The sequence below is a fragment of the Misgurnus anguillicaudatus genome, chromosome 15 (assembly GCF_027580225.2).
Source record: "Misgurnus anguillicaudatus chromosome 15, ASM2758022v2, whole genome shotgun sequence".
Lineage (NCBI taxonomy): Eukaryota > Metazoa > Chordata > Actinopteri > Cypriniformes > Cobitidae > Misgurnus > Misgurnus anguillicaudatus.
Genome location: NC_073351.2, coordinates 32512905 through 32529003, shown reverse-complemented (window position 1 = coordinate 32529003; position 16099 = coordinate 32512905). Strand labels below are relative to the sequence as shown.

The 16099-nt window shown below is 35.7% G+C and overlaps 1 protein-coding gene across 2 annotated transcripts in view; it reads right to left on the bottom strand.

Annotated features, from left to right (window-relative positions):
* nedd4a (NEDD4 E3 ubiquitin protein ligase a) overlaps positions 1-16099 on the bottom strand; it is a 52918-nt gene that overhangs the window by 5342 nt on the left and 31477 nt on the right. For both annotated transcript variants that reach the window (XM_055174961.2, XM_055174960.2), the window contains 13 exons: positions 11921-12084; positions 11481-11601; positions 11204-11353; positions 9056-9127; positions 8437-8556; positions 6553-6783; positions 6313-6387; positions 6167-6221; positions 5959-6017; positions 2527-2592; positions 2109-2338; positions 1897-2018; positions 868-938 (listed from right to left, as the gene is read on the bottom strand). In XM_055174961.2, the coding sequence (XP_055030936.2) occupies positions 868-938; positions 1897-2018; positions 2109-2338; positions 2527-2592; positions 5959-6017; positions 6167-6221; positions 6313-6387; positions 6553-6783; positions 8437-8556; positions 9056-9127; positions 11204-11353; positions 11481-11601; positions 11921-12084 (1536 nt within the window). The remainder of the gene's footprint in view (positions 1-867; positions 939-1896; positions 2019-2108; positions 2339-2526; positions 2593-5958; positions 6018-6166; positions 6222-6312; positions 6388-6552; positions 6784-8436; positions 8557-9055; positions 9128-11203; positions 11354-11480; positions 11602-11920; positions 12085-16099) is intronic.

Genomic DNA, 16099 nt, shown 5'->3' with positions numbered 1-16099 from the left:
GAAGCCACAATCTCCCAAAAATGGCCGATGATGTCATTTGGAGTCTTTGCAGTATCGATTGTTAAGTGAACCACACCCATTTTTAATAGCATCTTACTACTAACTAAAACCAAACTTATTAGAAAAAAAATGAACATACATCAAAAATAAACAAACGTAAATCAGTGTTATAAGAAATAACCAAAATACCATCTTTGGGAAAAGTGTATTTGGAGTGTAATTCGATTTTTTAGCTTTGGTTTACGTGCCATTTGTTAACATGGGAAGGCAGGGTTTATGACCTATTACGCCGCCACCAGGGGACAATCGAAATGCTTTGGCTTCACTTTTCAGGACATGTGTGGTACGCCTGGTCACACCTTATTAGTTTTGTTGACTTTGCAATAAAGTTTTAAAGATTTTTAACAAACAACAAAAAAGCTTTTTTTACCCGTCAGCGTTTCAAAAAAAAAAAAGTAGACAGCGGCAGCATTTTTTATGATTTTCATAAAAGTTTAATGCCTTTGTTTTTCAATAAATATTTAAACTATTAAATATATAAAATGAAAGAACAGACCCTCTGCTTTCGTACAAACAAAAAACAAAAAAAAGTTTTATCCTATCTTCTTTGGTTCTTCTTTATCATCTCTCAAATATGGGTAGGGTTCTTCCAAAGTACAAAATTTTGAGCAAAAGCTGAAATAATTGCATTTTTAAGGACTTTTGTTAACAGAGTTACAGAATTTTTACGGGTTTTGAATCAGTGGATGCTTTAGTGTTTTATAAGTTGGGTAATAGCAGAAATATGGATTGCCGTAAAAATGTCAGGAAAGAGTTAAATGACCCGTAGGACTGATGCTGACTGGTTCAGGTACACCTGTCACTCACCACAGATTCCATATCCTGCAATGTGATTGGCTTCTGCAGCATCATCTTGTAGAAGGGCCGGATAAAAAACGCTATGCAGTCAAAACAAAACAAAAAAGTCACAAAATCTTTCATTCAACATTGCTAAAGATGATCTGAGAAAAGTCCTATATTTCGGCAAACAGCAACTCTAACATCTCATTGAGCCTAAATATAAGGTAACATTTTGTAATTAAATTTTTTTATTTTATTGTGTGTATGTGTAGTTTCACACTCACCTAAAGGATTATTAGGAACACCATACTAATACTGTGTTTGACCCCCTTTCGCCTTCAGAACTGCCTTAATTCTATGTGGCATTGATTCAACAAGGTGCTGAAAGCATTCTTTAGAAATGTTGACCCATATTGATAGGATGTAGTTGATGGAGATTTGTGGGATGCACATCCAGGGCACGAAGCTCCCGTTCCACCACATCCCAAAGATGCTCTATTGGGTTGAGATCTGGTGACTGTGGGGGCCATTTTAGTACAGTGAACTCATTGTCATGTTCAAGAAACCAATTTGAAATGAGCTTTGTGACATGGTTCATTATCCTGCTGGAAGTAGCCATCAGAGGATGGGCACATGGTGGTCATAAAGGGATGGACATGGTCAGAAACAATGCTCAGGTAGGCCGTGGCATTTAAACGATGCCCAATTGGCACTAAGGGGCCTAAAGTGTGCCAACAAAACATCCCCCATACCATTAAACCCTTGCATTAATGAGAAATTAAAAAACAGATGTTCCTAATAATCCTTTAGGTGAGTGTATGTCCTATGTGATATGCCTGTATGCTGCAAAACAATTAACTTGGGGAAATGAATAAAGTTGAACTTGAACTAACATAGCCTAACATAACACCATCAGAGACGTATTCATTTAGATTAACCCCCCAAAACTGTATATCTGGTTAAACCCTCGCTTACACGAAAACATGAATATATATATATATACATAAAAATATTGTATTTATAATCCAGACAAATAATATCTATTTTCTCATTTACCGTCCAACAGTTTCCCGTGATAAACGGCCATTCCAGCGACCCGTCCAATGAATTTGAAGTAAGACAGGTGGTCTTCGTTACACAGACCAGAGTTGGGGTTTATTTGTAGTGTGTAGTTATCTCTGTTAACACAAACACAGACCACAACTTTTCAAAACTGAATTTAACAGTTTGTTTTACACACCTATTTAAAGGTCAATTTCAATACTCACGTAGCAGAATACTCGAACAGCCCATAATACGGGTTGAACATTTCCTTGGAGATCAAGAAAAACCATTCCCGAGCCACACCTCCATAGTCCAGCCCCTTCTCTCCCTCAAACTCCACCCAGAGGCGGGCCTTTAGCAGATCTGGACGTTTGACAGACAGAATCCACCGATACGAGTCTTCCAAAACAGCGTTACGTCTTACACTCAGCTCGAAGCGGTTCGGGATGTCAGACTGTAGGCATAACAAACAGATCATAAAGATTATAAAACAATCTCTTATTTATAAAACAATGATTTTAAATTAAACAGAATAACATACAGTGGGAAATAATGTAGGGTAGGATTTTATTCACTGGATGTGAAGTGTCTGTACATCCAAATATTGTGCTTACAACTAAACTAAAAGTAAAGAGTACATACTGGTTTCTTCAGTTTCTTGCGGAAGTATTCATACTTCTGTTTATAATCTCTGGAGTATGGCACAGCCTGAAATAAACAAAAACAGATCAGACAAAAGATCATTCACTCCAGATCATCTCTAACAGGGCAAATATGACACGTGCTGGTAAATTGAGTCAGAATTAGCAAAATTTCAAAAATTAGTTATTTATATTTTGACATTCTCTGTAAAAAACAAACAAACAAACTTAAAAACGATGCATGATTTGTTGAAATCTGACAAAAAAAATCAGCGTTATACCCGTTTAAAGTTGATAAAGTAAGCAAAGTCAATTTTGAGAAAAATCGAGTTAAAGATTTTTTAAGGTTCAAAAACAAAATCACCGTATTCATACCTTAAAGGAAAACACCAAAGTTTATCAATATATGTTCTTACCTCAACTTAGACAAATTAATACATCCCTATCTTTTTTCAATGCGTGCACTTCATCTTTGTACAGCGAGTGGTGAATATGTTAGCATTTAGCCTAGACCCATTCATTCCTTAGGATCCAAACAGGGATGAATTTAGAAGCCACCAAACATTTTCATGTTTTCCCTATTTAAAGACTTACATGACTAGTTACACGAGTAAGTATGGTGGCACAAAATAAAACGTAGCCTTTTTTGAGCGGATAAAAATGAGAACTATATTGTATGGCGGAAGAGCACTTAGTTTGCAGGTCATGTTTTATTTTGTGCCACCATACTTACTTGTGTAACTACTAGGGATGGGCACGAGAACTCGATTGCTCGAGTACATGAACGTGGCATCGATGATCATGTGGGTTTATTTATTTATTTATTGAGGATATGGTGGCATTTGGATGTCTGGTTAGCGTTACAAGCACATGTGGTAGTAAAGACTGGGTCTGGAGATGCGCGTTTGACGTCGTGTCGAGCAACGCAGAACGGCGTCTGACATCAGCAACGTTACCATGCGTGATTCAAAAACAAACTGATAATTCCGCGCAATCGCGCCGCAATGCGCGGCAGCCCGCCGATCCCGTGAAGCCAGCCACACCTCACATCACTGAGGCAATATGGTTTAAAAGGATGCCGTGATTTTCGGAAATACAGTCAGTCAGGTGCAAAATGTACAGGGCCATCAAAAGTTCAATGGGTTATCATCTCATATTTAAACATTAAATGTCAAGAGATACCAGAGAGCCATAATAGCATAAACAATACATCTTGACTGAGAACAGGTAAGGGGACGACACGACACAGCTAATCGCTAAAAGGATAGCAAAAGGCTGCTTAATGTTATGAAGCTTGTGCTTTGGCTGGACGTGTTTAAAAGCGCGCTGTTTATGATGCACATCCACAAAGGAAGTTAAAGGAATATTCCATTTTCTTAAAAGAAAAATCCAGATAATTTACTCACCACCATGTCATCCAAAATATTGATGTCTTTCTTTGTTCAGTCGAGAAGAAATTATGTTTTTTGAAGAAAACATTTCTAATTTTAATGGACTTTAATAGAGCCCAACATTTAATACTTAACTCAACACGTAACAGTTTTTTTCAACAGAGTTTCAAAGGACTATAAACAAACCCAAAACGAGGCATAAGGGTCTTATCTAGCGAAACGATTGTCATTTTTGACAAGAAAAATAACAAATATATACTTTTAAACCACAATTTTTCGTCAAGGTCCAGTCCAGTGCGATCTAACGTAAATGCGTAGTGACGTAGGGAGGTCACGTGTTGCATATATAAAACGCACATTTGCGGACCATTTTAAACAATAAACTGCCACAAAGATATTAATTAGTATCAGTTGACATACAACAATGTAGGAACGGTCCTCTTTCTCAACACATGTAAACACTGGGGCGGAGTTTCGCGTTCGTCCTCTGTGACCTCTTGACGTGATGACGTATTGCCGTGACGTAGTGGGGTCAGCTGGCGCATCACGACCGGATCTACACGACGAGAAGTTGTGCTTTAAAAGTGTATATTTGTTATTTTTATTGTCAAAAATGACAATCGTTTCGCTAGATAAGACCCTTATGCCTCGTTTGGGATTGTTTATAGTCCTTTGAAACTCCGTTGAAAAAAACTGTTAAGTGTTGAGTTAAGTATTAAATGTTGGGTTCTATTAAAGTCCATTAAAATTAGAAAAAGTCTGCAATGTTTTCTTCAAAAAACATAATTTCTTCTCGACTGAACAAAGAAAGACATCAACATTTTGGATGACATGGTGGTGAGTAAATTATCTGGATTTTTCTTTTAAGAAAATGGACTAATCCTTTAAACATTCTTTTTTTTTAGATAACATAGTTGAAAACTTAGTTGAAGTCTTGCATTTTATGCAGATAGATGAACGTTGTACATTTATGTCGTATAAAGGCTTAATATTATGCAGAGTGCGTCATATAGAAAGCGCGTCAGTTTGTGTTTATTAACCCTTTAGTTTCACTTCATCACGCAGCTTTTCCTGTTAGAGGTTTCTAAAAACATTTAATTCATTAAAAACCTAGTATGTGTTCATTGTTCTGTCATAGTTTCTTCAAAATTAAGTTTTATTTGAGTGTTTTTAATAAAAATATTTTCATTTTCACCATGACGTGTACGCCCCGCCCCTTTGATTGCCCCGCCCCCAGTTAATCGAGTACTCGTTCTTCAGACCTATGGATTAATCGAAATGAAAAAATGACGTAAATGCACATCCCTAGTAACTACTCATGTTACTTTAAATAAAGAAAACATGGAAGCGTTTGGTGACTTCTAAATTCATCCCTGTTTGGATCCTAAGGAATGAATGGGGCTAGGCTAAATGCTAACACATTCACGACATGCTGTACAAAGATTAAGTGCAGGCATTGAAAAAAGATAGGTATATATTAATTCATTCAAGTTGAGGTAAGAACATAGTAAAATATTGAAAAATGGTGGTGTTTTCCTTTAAAATCAATGATTAAACTTAGTTAAAAACAATATCTATAGGGAAAATATATGTTCAACTTTTTTTCTTTTATTGTTTGATTGACATTGAGACAGACAGCTTTAAGATCTACTGTAATGCAAGGATCACATCAGAATTTCTTTCCCAACAGTTAACTTTTCCCAATCTTGTCAAAACAGATGCGCTCGCACATATGTGCATGCTTCAGATCTGTCAGTCAGTTCTCGAGTTTTGTCCCTCTTTATAACTTTTTTAACATCAATCAGGTCCTGAACTTTATCTCTCTTAATAAATATTTAACATCAATCAAGTCCTGCACTTTATTTTCTAATTCCTGCATGTTTTAAAACCAAAATTAAAATGTCAGACACGCATGTGGATGAATGCATCTTTGTATTAGATTAAGCAATTAGGACAGTACACCTATCAGAAAAAGTACAAATAAAGATCAATATCAGCTTTGATCATTAACATGCTAAACAAAAAAACAAAAACAGACTTACCGGACCAGTGATGGCCGAGTTCTGCAGTCTTGGGTCTTCCCACTGTGTTACCTTTGTGTCTAAGAAGAAAACATTGATTAAAATAAATGTTTACTAATCTAGATACTTATTCTGTTTACTAGGGTATAAAGATTTAGGTTCAAAATTAGGCAAGTTAATGTTATTAATTTGCACATATAATTTATTTGATTATGAATTTGTCACTTACTGTGATCAATGTAAAAGATTCTGCCATCACTGTGGACCCTCTCCTCCCACCCGGGCTACAAGAGACAAGACACACACTATTAACCCCTGTGCAAAAGTCCATCACAATAAAACCATACTGACGATTTTGGACACCATCAATCTTACCGGCAACGGGCCGAGGTCAGTGGGATCAAGAGAGACTTTTCTCATCTGCACGGGAACTTTTAACCGAGGGTCATCCTGTGACAAAACAAGACGGCAAACATATAAAGCACAAGTAGTAGTACAGCGATGCCAAAGTCAAACCATGCACATGAAAAATACTGTCATTGAATCATGGTACAGGTAAAAGTAACCATGTGATACAGATAAAACCCTTAAGTGTATTTGAGTGCTGATGCTTACCCATGTTGTGGTCTTAGTGTTGTGGTCTATAAAAAATGCTCGTCCATTTGGAGCGCTGCGTACTTCCCAGCCGGTCGGCATCAGTCCCACATGCTCCGGTGTGTGGGGGAGTGCATGTGTGTGCTGCGGGGACACATCTGGAGAGAGAAGGGGCGGAGCGTAGCCCGCAGGATTCATGGCATTGCTCGCACCCACGGCGGCAGCGGCCGTCTCTGAGGCCGGCTGTATGAGCTGAAATATAGAGGTCAATGTTTACTAACTTTATTCAGAACACCCTGAGGTTTTCAAACTTTATGATGCCAAGAACCCCCAAATATGATGAACCTTTGGTGACAGACCCTTTACTTAAAATATACAGTACTGTACAAAAGTCTTAGGCCACCATGCTACCATTAGATTTGTTGTTTTTGCAATGTTATAGTGATCATATATAATAAAGTCTCTTTATTAGAATACAACCAGAACATAAAGAAGTATAAGCTGAAGTGTCAAGTTTTTAGGGTAAACTCCCTTTTTACTTGAGCAATAGCAAGAAACTGCAGGATCTCTTAAACCTAAATAAAATTAAATTTCTAATTCTAATGGAATGACTTCTAAATAATACCTGAAGAAGACGTTTAGTTCTGAAAATTGTTTTGTTTTTAATTTTGTGTATACATTTCCTGTATCTTAAAAAATAGTGAAAAGTGATGGTAGCCTTTTGACTTTTGCACAGTAGTGTATATCAAGTAATTTTTTTGTATGCTTAACAAATATTATTGGCTACACGTTAAATAATTCTACATTTTTAATTTGAAATTTATATGTATTGCACCAACTTTGACCATAAATCTGGCAGCTTTACAAAGGATTACAAACCCTAGTAAGTGAGATGAAGAGGACTGAAATAAGAAAAACATACTAGTACGATACAAAGTAAATGGAGTGTAAACTATTTTGGAATGTATTTAGTAAAAATGAATAAAAAATAAATTGTACTTTTTGGTCTTTCCTCTGAAATTTTCCTGAAATTTTCTGGGGAGCCACAAGAAACTCCTGGAGGCCCTTGAAAACCCCTGGCTTATGTTACCAAAGTTAAATTTTGAATTTGTAAAAGTCAGGGTTCCCCCACTTTAGTTAACTTCAAATTCAAGAATCTTTTAAGGACTTTCCAGATCCAATAGCCTCAAATTCAAGGAATAAATGTGGGGACATGTTTCAAGTGAGAGCAAGCTTACATTGTGTTACCTTTTAAGATACATTGTTACAGTTCCCTTTCGAGGGAACTCACGCTGCGTCACTACGGTGACACTTTGGGAACGCCTCCAGGGGTAAGTGCGTTTGAATGTGTATATCAAATTCAACCAAATGTGAGGTTTAACGACAAATACAGGGTGACGTGGGAGACAGGAAGTATATCACTATCTGAAATATTGCCAAAGATACGTTACAGGAACGCAGGAAGTATGGTAAGGGAGACGCAGCGTCTCGTTCCCTTCTCAGGAAACAACAGTTACATACGTAACCCGAGACGTTTTCATGTGTCAAACACAACTATGCAAAAAAGCATTTTGGTATGAATCAACTTTTGCATACAGAACATATAAGCATTTAAAGTGAACAGTTAAGCACGTGTGCTTAAAAAGATAGTATTTTTATTGTTTTCCTACACTAGACAGGGAATAATATGGATTTTTTCTTGCATAAAATAGATTCAAGCACTTTCAATGACATGTATCTATGTATGCATATTTTCAATAACTTCCCAGGGCCTTAAATTTTTTCTCCAGATTCACAAACTTTCATGGATTCCAAGGACCCGTGGGAACCCTGAAAAGTAGAAACTATTGCTTATGAACACCACAATTTCTGTTTATGCACCCAAGATGACAGCAGATGGTGTACCTGAATGAGTGGTCGTGTCCAGGTGGTAGTTCTGCTGTTGTGATTGACAAAATAAATTCTCCCCTTACTGTCCTGCTTTTCTTCCCATCCCGGAGGCAAACCAGCAGAGGTGGGCATTATCTACAGAGAGAGAGAGAGAGAGAGAGACCAAGAGAGAGAGCAATTGATGCTGGGTCTTCAACTATCAATATATAGGTATGCGTCAATTTTGTATGGCTAGTCGACACTTAGCATACACAACTTAACCGAAGGGAATGAAACGCGGTGAGTAAAAAACAACCAATGTGTTAAAGATCATAAATAGCATCTATAAGCAGTTTGTGACACACACACAGTCCTTATCAGGTAAGGTGATGCATTAAGGAAGATCACACCAAGCACGTTTAGGAGGCCAAAACCCGAGGCATTAAGCACAGATAAACAGCGCGCATAACGCTCACAGCCATAGAAAGTCATTTAAAAAAGATGCTTGCAACTGTGATCAGCCCCTTACGATGTTCAGGGCATGCAAAGTTTGTGGGAGAGATTATACACCATAAGAGGAGAGAGAAACAGAGTAAAACACTTTACATCCAGCTGTTTCAGGCAGATATACACATGAATATGTCATCAGTCTTACCACAGGATGAATGGGATGCTCTTCAACAGTAAGATTCTGTCCACTTCCTCTACGACTGCCGTGACCCTGCGGCTGATATCAACACAACACTTAACCATACTGTCATATTAAATAAATACATTTAATCTGCATGAAAAACAATGCAGTGACATAAACAAACATAAACCATTTTACATTTCTTTCCAATGTTTTTACAATATGTAACATTAAGCCAAACATTGTAGCAATGAAGCATAAACACATTTATTTTTGTTAACGCATCCTATAAAGTGTATATATATAAACAATTAAATTATTTATTTACTTTCTTTTCTGTTTGGTGAAAACAGCATCATAAGCCATTTTCCATCCAGTTTTTGCACTGTTTTGTTGTCAACAGTGTTGGGTGTAACACTGTGCGTTGATCATACTGAATTTCTGACACTTTTAGAAAACTATCGTAGGCTATCTTTGGACGTAAGACCGGAAGAACGTCTGTCTTTGAACCTCTCTCACTGTACGATATAGGACCACCGATAAAGAGCCACAATCACAGAAATCGTGACGATTGTTTCACGGTGCCAATCTTTGCAAAAAATCGTGCAATGTATCCCGGGCTTTATGCAAATGTTTTCTCTTAATTGACAAGATAACTCATCAATGGCGGGGAAAGTGGTTATGATTTAGGTTTAAAGGATTAGTCCATTTTCTTAAAAAAAATCCAGATAATTTACTCACCACCATGTCATCCAAAATGTTGATGTCTTTCTTTGTTTAGTCGAGAAGAAATTATGTTTTTTGAAGAAAACTTTTCTAGATTTTTCTCATTTTAATGGACTTTAATGGACACCAACACGTAACAGTTTTAATGTATTTTAAATATAAGGGTCTTATCTAGCAAAACGATTGTCATTTTTGACCAGAAAAATAAAAAATATGCACTTTTAAACCACAACTTCTCATCTATCTCCGGTCCTGTGACAAGCCAGCGTGACCTCACGTAATTGCGTAATGACGTGGAAAGGTCACGTGTTACATATATGAAATGCACATTTGTGGACCATTTTAAACAATAAACTGACACAAAGACATTAATTAGTATCAATTCACATACAACAACTTCGGAACGGTCCTCTTTCTCCACACTTGTAAACACAGGGGCGGAGTTTCGCATACGTCCTCCATGACCTATTGACGTGATGACGTATTGCGTGAGGTCGCGCTGGCGCATCACATGACTGGAGATATACGAGAAGTTGGGGTTTAAAAGTGCATATTTTTTATTTTTCTTGTCAAAAATGACAATCGTTTTGCTAGATAAGACCCTTATGCCTCGCTTGGGATCGTTTAGAGTCCTTTGAAACTGCAATTTTAAATTGCATTAAAACTGTTACGTGTTGGGGTCCATTAAAATGAGAAAAATCCTGGAATGTTTTCCTCAAAAAAACATAATTTCTTCTCGACTGAACAAAGAAAGACATCAACATTTAGGATGACATGGTGGTGAGTAAATTATCTGGATTTTTTTTTGTAAGAAAATGGACTAATCCTTTAATAAATTATAATAATAAAGAAATAAATTAATATGAACAAAGCAGCAATTCAACGCAAATTTTTAAAGATGCTGTTGTGCCCTTTGGAGGTTGCATGTGCTGATTATCTATAATGCGACACCACGTGAATTTGCGTTAAAGCTACTTTTCAAAAAGTGTTTTGCAACATTTGAGGTATCTACATTGCGCTTGTGCTAAACCTAAATAGAAAATAATCTTGTCGACATTTGCAAAATTGAATAAGCTCTTGATATACAGAAAGCATGAGACAATATAAGCCATAATAATCTATTGCATAAATTATATGATTTTAATGGTTTTATCTTTCTTCTCGTTCTCAATTAATAAAAATTGATAATTGTAATTCGAAATTTAGTAGGTCTATCAACTGGTGTACCACAAGGGTCAATATTGGGCCCAATTAGCTTGTACATTAATGATTTACCCAAGGAGTTTGAACAATGTAATATCTTAATGTATGCTTAAAATAAACTTTTTGACAGATCATGACAGATAAGGTCGGTAACCAATTGGCACTTTAGTTGCCAAAATAAATTTCTTCTCATTTGGTGAGTATTTTTATTTTGACGGCTTTGTGTTGGTGTGTGTGTGATACCGTGAGCGACGTGCGTCTGTCGGTCCCGGGCTGCAGTCTGTTGAACTCCTCACAGAATCCTGTAAACTCCAACGGGGAGTGAGGAGGTGGAGGCGAGCGCTCGCTGAGGCTATACAGCGTGGACTCATCTGCTGGTATGATCTCCCAACTCTACAACACACACAATTTGTTATTTGTGTCAGTCTGTTGGATGTGTAGATGAATGTGCGTCAGAATGTCGTGCGTGTGTGAGTATGCTAGTGCGAGTCTATGCGTTTGTGTGAGCGTGTGTGAATACCTCCGGCGACTCTCTGCGTTCACGGCTCTCTTCATGTTCAGATATTTGTCTTCGTGTGAGAAACGCCCGCTGAGACTCTGTATTTGTGTCCTGTCTCCGCTCATCATCTCTCTGACTGTTTCTGTGAGACAGAACAGAAACTTTAATACTCAAACAAACACGCAGAAATGCCAGATAAACACAGAGCAGCTGGAGAAGATCTGAAGACAATCTGTTTATAGTTTGTGCTTATGAAAACTACACAAAAGCCATCACTGTTTATTTGAAACAGCTATCCTGACCCTTTAAAGACAAATCACAATCTTATTGTTTTTATTTAAGATCTAAAACAAGTTTAAAAATACTCATGTTTGTTGCATATGTTTATTTTGTGTATGTTGATTTTGTACATTTTGATTATTGTGTTTGTGTGTGCGAGAATAAAAATACGGGATCATTACTGTATAGTGGGTCTGTGCCACTGAGTGGTCCTGCTTTCATGATTGACGTAGTAAGTTCGTCCCAGGTTGTCCTGCCTCTCCTCCCAGCCAGGGGGCAGCACAGGCAGCTGATGAGGATTATGAGGACCACACAACTCAGGAGACTCCAGAAACTCCCAACTAGGCTGAAACACACAACATTAAACCATTCAACTGAGTAATGTTTAACAACACAGCACTGTTGTTTATATAGGTGTTATAAGTTTTAAACAATTGTGTTTTAACTTTAAACAAACATATCTTGTGTTCCTGTGCTGAGGCTGATTTGGTACTCATTTTACTTAAGGGGGTGTTCATAAGACTGACATGACACCTTCATAATCATGACATGACATGTATCATGAACATGAAGGAGATTTTATGCATGTTTGTGGCAACTGTCATTCGTTTAATTATGTTATTTTTAATGCAAAGATGACACTGTTTGAGATGTCTTTGTTATAAAAACTGACCACTTTTTACCCGTGATACAAATTTAATTTGTCATTAAAATGTCATTAAGTGTCAAATAGTTTTATAACACTGTCATGAATATTTTTCTTGACCTCAACTATAGTGGTACAAACTTACCCCGTCAAAGAGGTGCTTGTACGTTTCCATGAAAATATTGAAAAATGTTTTGGGTGGATGTGTCTAACTTCATTCTAGGTTGTGTGGAATTTGTATACAAATTGATCTGTATGATGTACACATTGTTGATTCCAAAAGTACGATGTGCTTCCTTATACAAAGATTTTAATTGGAAAATATCATATTCATGTGAATAATTATGGTACTACATTAGACAAAATCGAGAACAAAAAAGCAAGAAAGAGCTATAAATCTTTTTGTTACTTTAAATTGTTGTAATTTACCACTGGCATGACCCTTTTTTATTTTACATTTTAATGTATGTTCATTTGTTTTCCACTTGTTGTGAGTTGTATATTTATGTATAAATCTTTGTATAATTCTTGCATTTGTGCAATAAAATAAATAATAATAAAAATAATTATATATAGTGGTAAAAATATAATTTGTCATTAAAATGTCATTAAGTGTTAATACTCTGTCAAATAGTTTTATAACGGCATCATAAATATTCTTCAGTTCATTATTTTTATTATTTTTATTTCCTCCAGGTGTTTAAGAAATAAAATCAATCATCCAATAATAATAATCATTTTGTTTGGGTCGTGTGCTGCTGTGTCTCGTTTATGTCCCCGCCCCCTTGTCTCCTCGTTAATAATTCATTATTGGTTAAAGGGATAGTTCACTTTAAAATGAAAATTCTGTCATCATTTACTCATCCTCATGTTGTTCTAAACCTGTATGAATTTCTTTTTTCTGATGAATACAAAAGAAGATATTTTGAGAAATGATGGTAAACACACAGCAGTGGGTGACCATTGACTTCTATAGTAGGAAAAAAATATTTTGGAAGTATTGTGATAAATTACTAAGAAAATATTTTGATAAATGATGGTAAGCACACAGTTGATGGTACCCATTAAATTCCATCATTTTTTTTATTCCTACTATGGAAGTCTATGGTCACTTACTGCCGTGTATTTACCATCATTTCTCAAAATATCTTCTTTTCAGAAAAAAGAAATTCATACAGGTTTAGAACAACATGAGGATGAGTAAATGATGACAGAATTTTCATTTTAAAGTGAACTATCCCTTTAACTCCCCTCAACTGTCCTTCCCTCGTTGTCTTGTTTAGTTGTCTTATTTAAGGCCCAAGTGTGTTCTGTCCTGTGCTGGATCGTTTTGTATGTTTTGACCGTTGCTGTTTGTGGCAACTCAATCTGTTTAGTCAAAGTTTATAGTCAAGTTTGTTAGTCATAGTCAAGTTAGTCAAGTCTCGTCTGTAGTGTCATCTGTTTATGTGATGTTGTTTTCCCCCTACGTGGGCCTTTGTTTTCTTTTGTTAATAAACCCGTTTGAGTTCACCTCTACCTGCACTTGGGTCCCCTTCCCTGTGAATCATGACAATAATATTTTGACGTGTTGCATTTTGTTAAGGGATTTAAAATTATTTGACAGAGTATTAACACTTAATGACATTTAAATGAAAGTTTAATGTAATGTTAACCCATAAAGCTAGTTTCTTAGGTTTGATAATTATTCTACTATGTCATGTTTGTGACAAATTTATGACAAGTTATTGGTTTATGTCAAGTTGTCATAACAAAGACATCTCAAACAATGCCATGCATTAAAGTTATAGTTCACCCAAAAATAAAATTTCAACTCACCCTTATGTTGTTACAAACCTGTATACATTTCTTTGTTCTGATTAACACAAAAGAAGATATTTTGAGAAATGTTTGTAACCAAACCGTTTGTGGACCCCATTTACTTCCATAGTATTATTTTTTCCTACTATGGATGTGAATAGGGTCCACAAATGGTTTGGTTACAAACATTTCTCAAAACATCTTCCTTGTGTTTATCAGAACAAAGAAATGTATACAGGTTTGTAACAACATAAGGGTGAGTAAATGCAGACAGAATTTTCATTTTTGGGTGAACTATACCTTTAAAAATTACATAATTGAACAAATTACACTTAATGACAATTGTCATAAATGTGTATAAAATCTCCTTCATGTTCATGACATTTGACCCCAAAGATCACACATATTTTAATATATTTACATTAAAGAGCACCTATTATCCGACTCACAATTTTACATTTCCTTTGGCGTGTAAGTGTGTATTAGTATATGTTAACGACATGCAAAAGGTACAAATCCCAAAGTAAACGATAATGAGCGGCTTATCGTTTCCAACTTAAATCTCTTTTCTTAGACTACAACGAATACACGGATTCACGGAAACAGTTTACTTCCTCTGCCTGTTGACGTGCATTTTCTGGATCAGATTCGGCTCGTATTAGGGTCATTCTACGGAAATGTCAAATTTTCTGTCCCTAGCCTTTACAGAAATATTACACTTAAAAAAACACTTTAGGGTTACAATTTTTTGTAATTTAAAAAGAAACAATATGTTATTTGAACAATTACACCTTCTTGAGCCATCAATGTAACAATATTTTATTTTTATTAATTAATTAGAATTCCAAGCACCACAGAAGTGCTCGTCCCCATAGTTATGTACAGAGGGAAATGCTTTATTTTGAGATCAAAAACAGTGTTTTCTTCCATTTAAAATACAATAATGTGTCCATAACTATCAAATATACTATGTTAATTGCATTAAAAAGCAAAATGCTAAATAAATATTATAAAATATATAATGAAAGTAGTGGTCCCCTGGAGTTGTGTCACTGGTGTTACCATTTAACAAAAGCTTTTATTTTGAAATAAAAATCACAATGATGACATCACTTGACTTTCTTCTTTCACTTTGCTGGAAATCTATGAAGAGAAGCCCATGGTAAGTCCACTGTCTCTTTTCAGTTATCAGAAATCTTCTCATTTATCTCATGATTTCACATGAAGCTTTTAGTTTAAGTTACCGGTATGATATCCTTTATTGTTTGGGAATTGCAAAAAACTAGAATACAATTGGATTAAACTACTTAATTTAGTGAGTATACAATGATTGACAACATGTGGTTTGATACTTTGCAGCAGTCATTTTATAAAATGCAGTTTTCATGAAAATTGTCACTGGTGTTACCTTCCTTATGGGTAACAGCAGTGAAGATCAGTTACACCACTGACTGGTTATTTGTTGTGTTACTGTGTTTTTTTCTTTCACATTAAATAAAATCTTTCACATGTGACATGATGATAATTTTAAATTATTAAATTCTGCTACACTTAACAATTAAGCTTTAAAGCTGAAAAAAAATTCATAAACACCTTTCATATTGCTAAAGAAGTAAGGTAACACCAGTGACAAAAAACATTGTGTATGCAGTCTTTAAGTACATGCACACAAAAAATAACAAATCAATAAGCTGTCATTTATGTGTACTCATAAAGTCAAAGAGTAATCTAATAATGTGGTCTAAGTTTAAATGTTAGAAAAATAAATACATTTTAAGACATCTTGCCATACCAAAAGTGGACGTTTCTGTAGAATGACCCATTAATAAGGTAGTAAAGATAATATTAACTCCTGTCATTATTGCATTGCGAGCTGATCTTTCAAATACGGTAAGGAGCATCACATTTTCCTGAT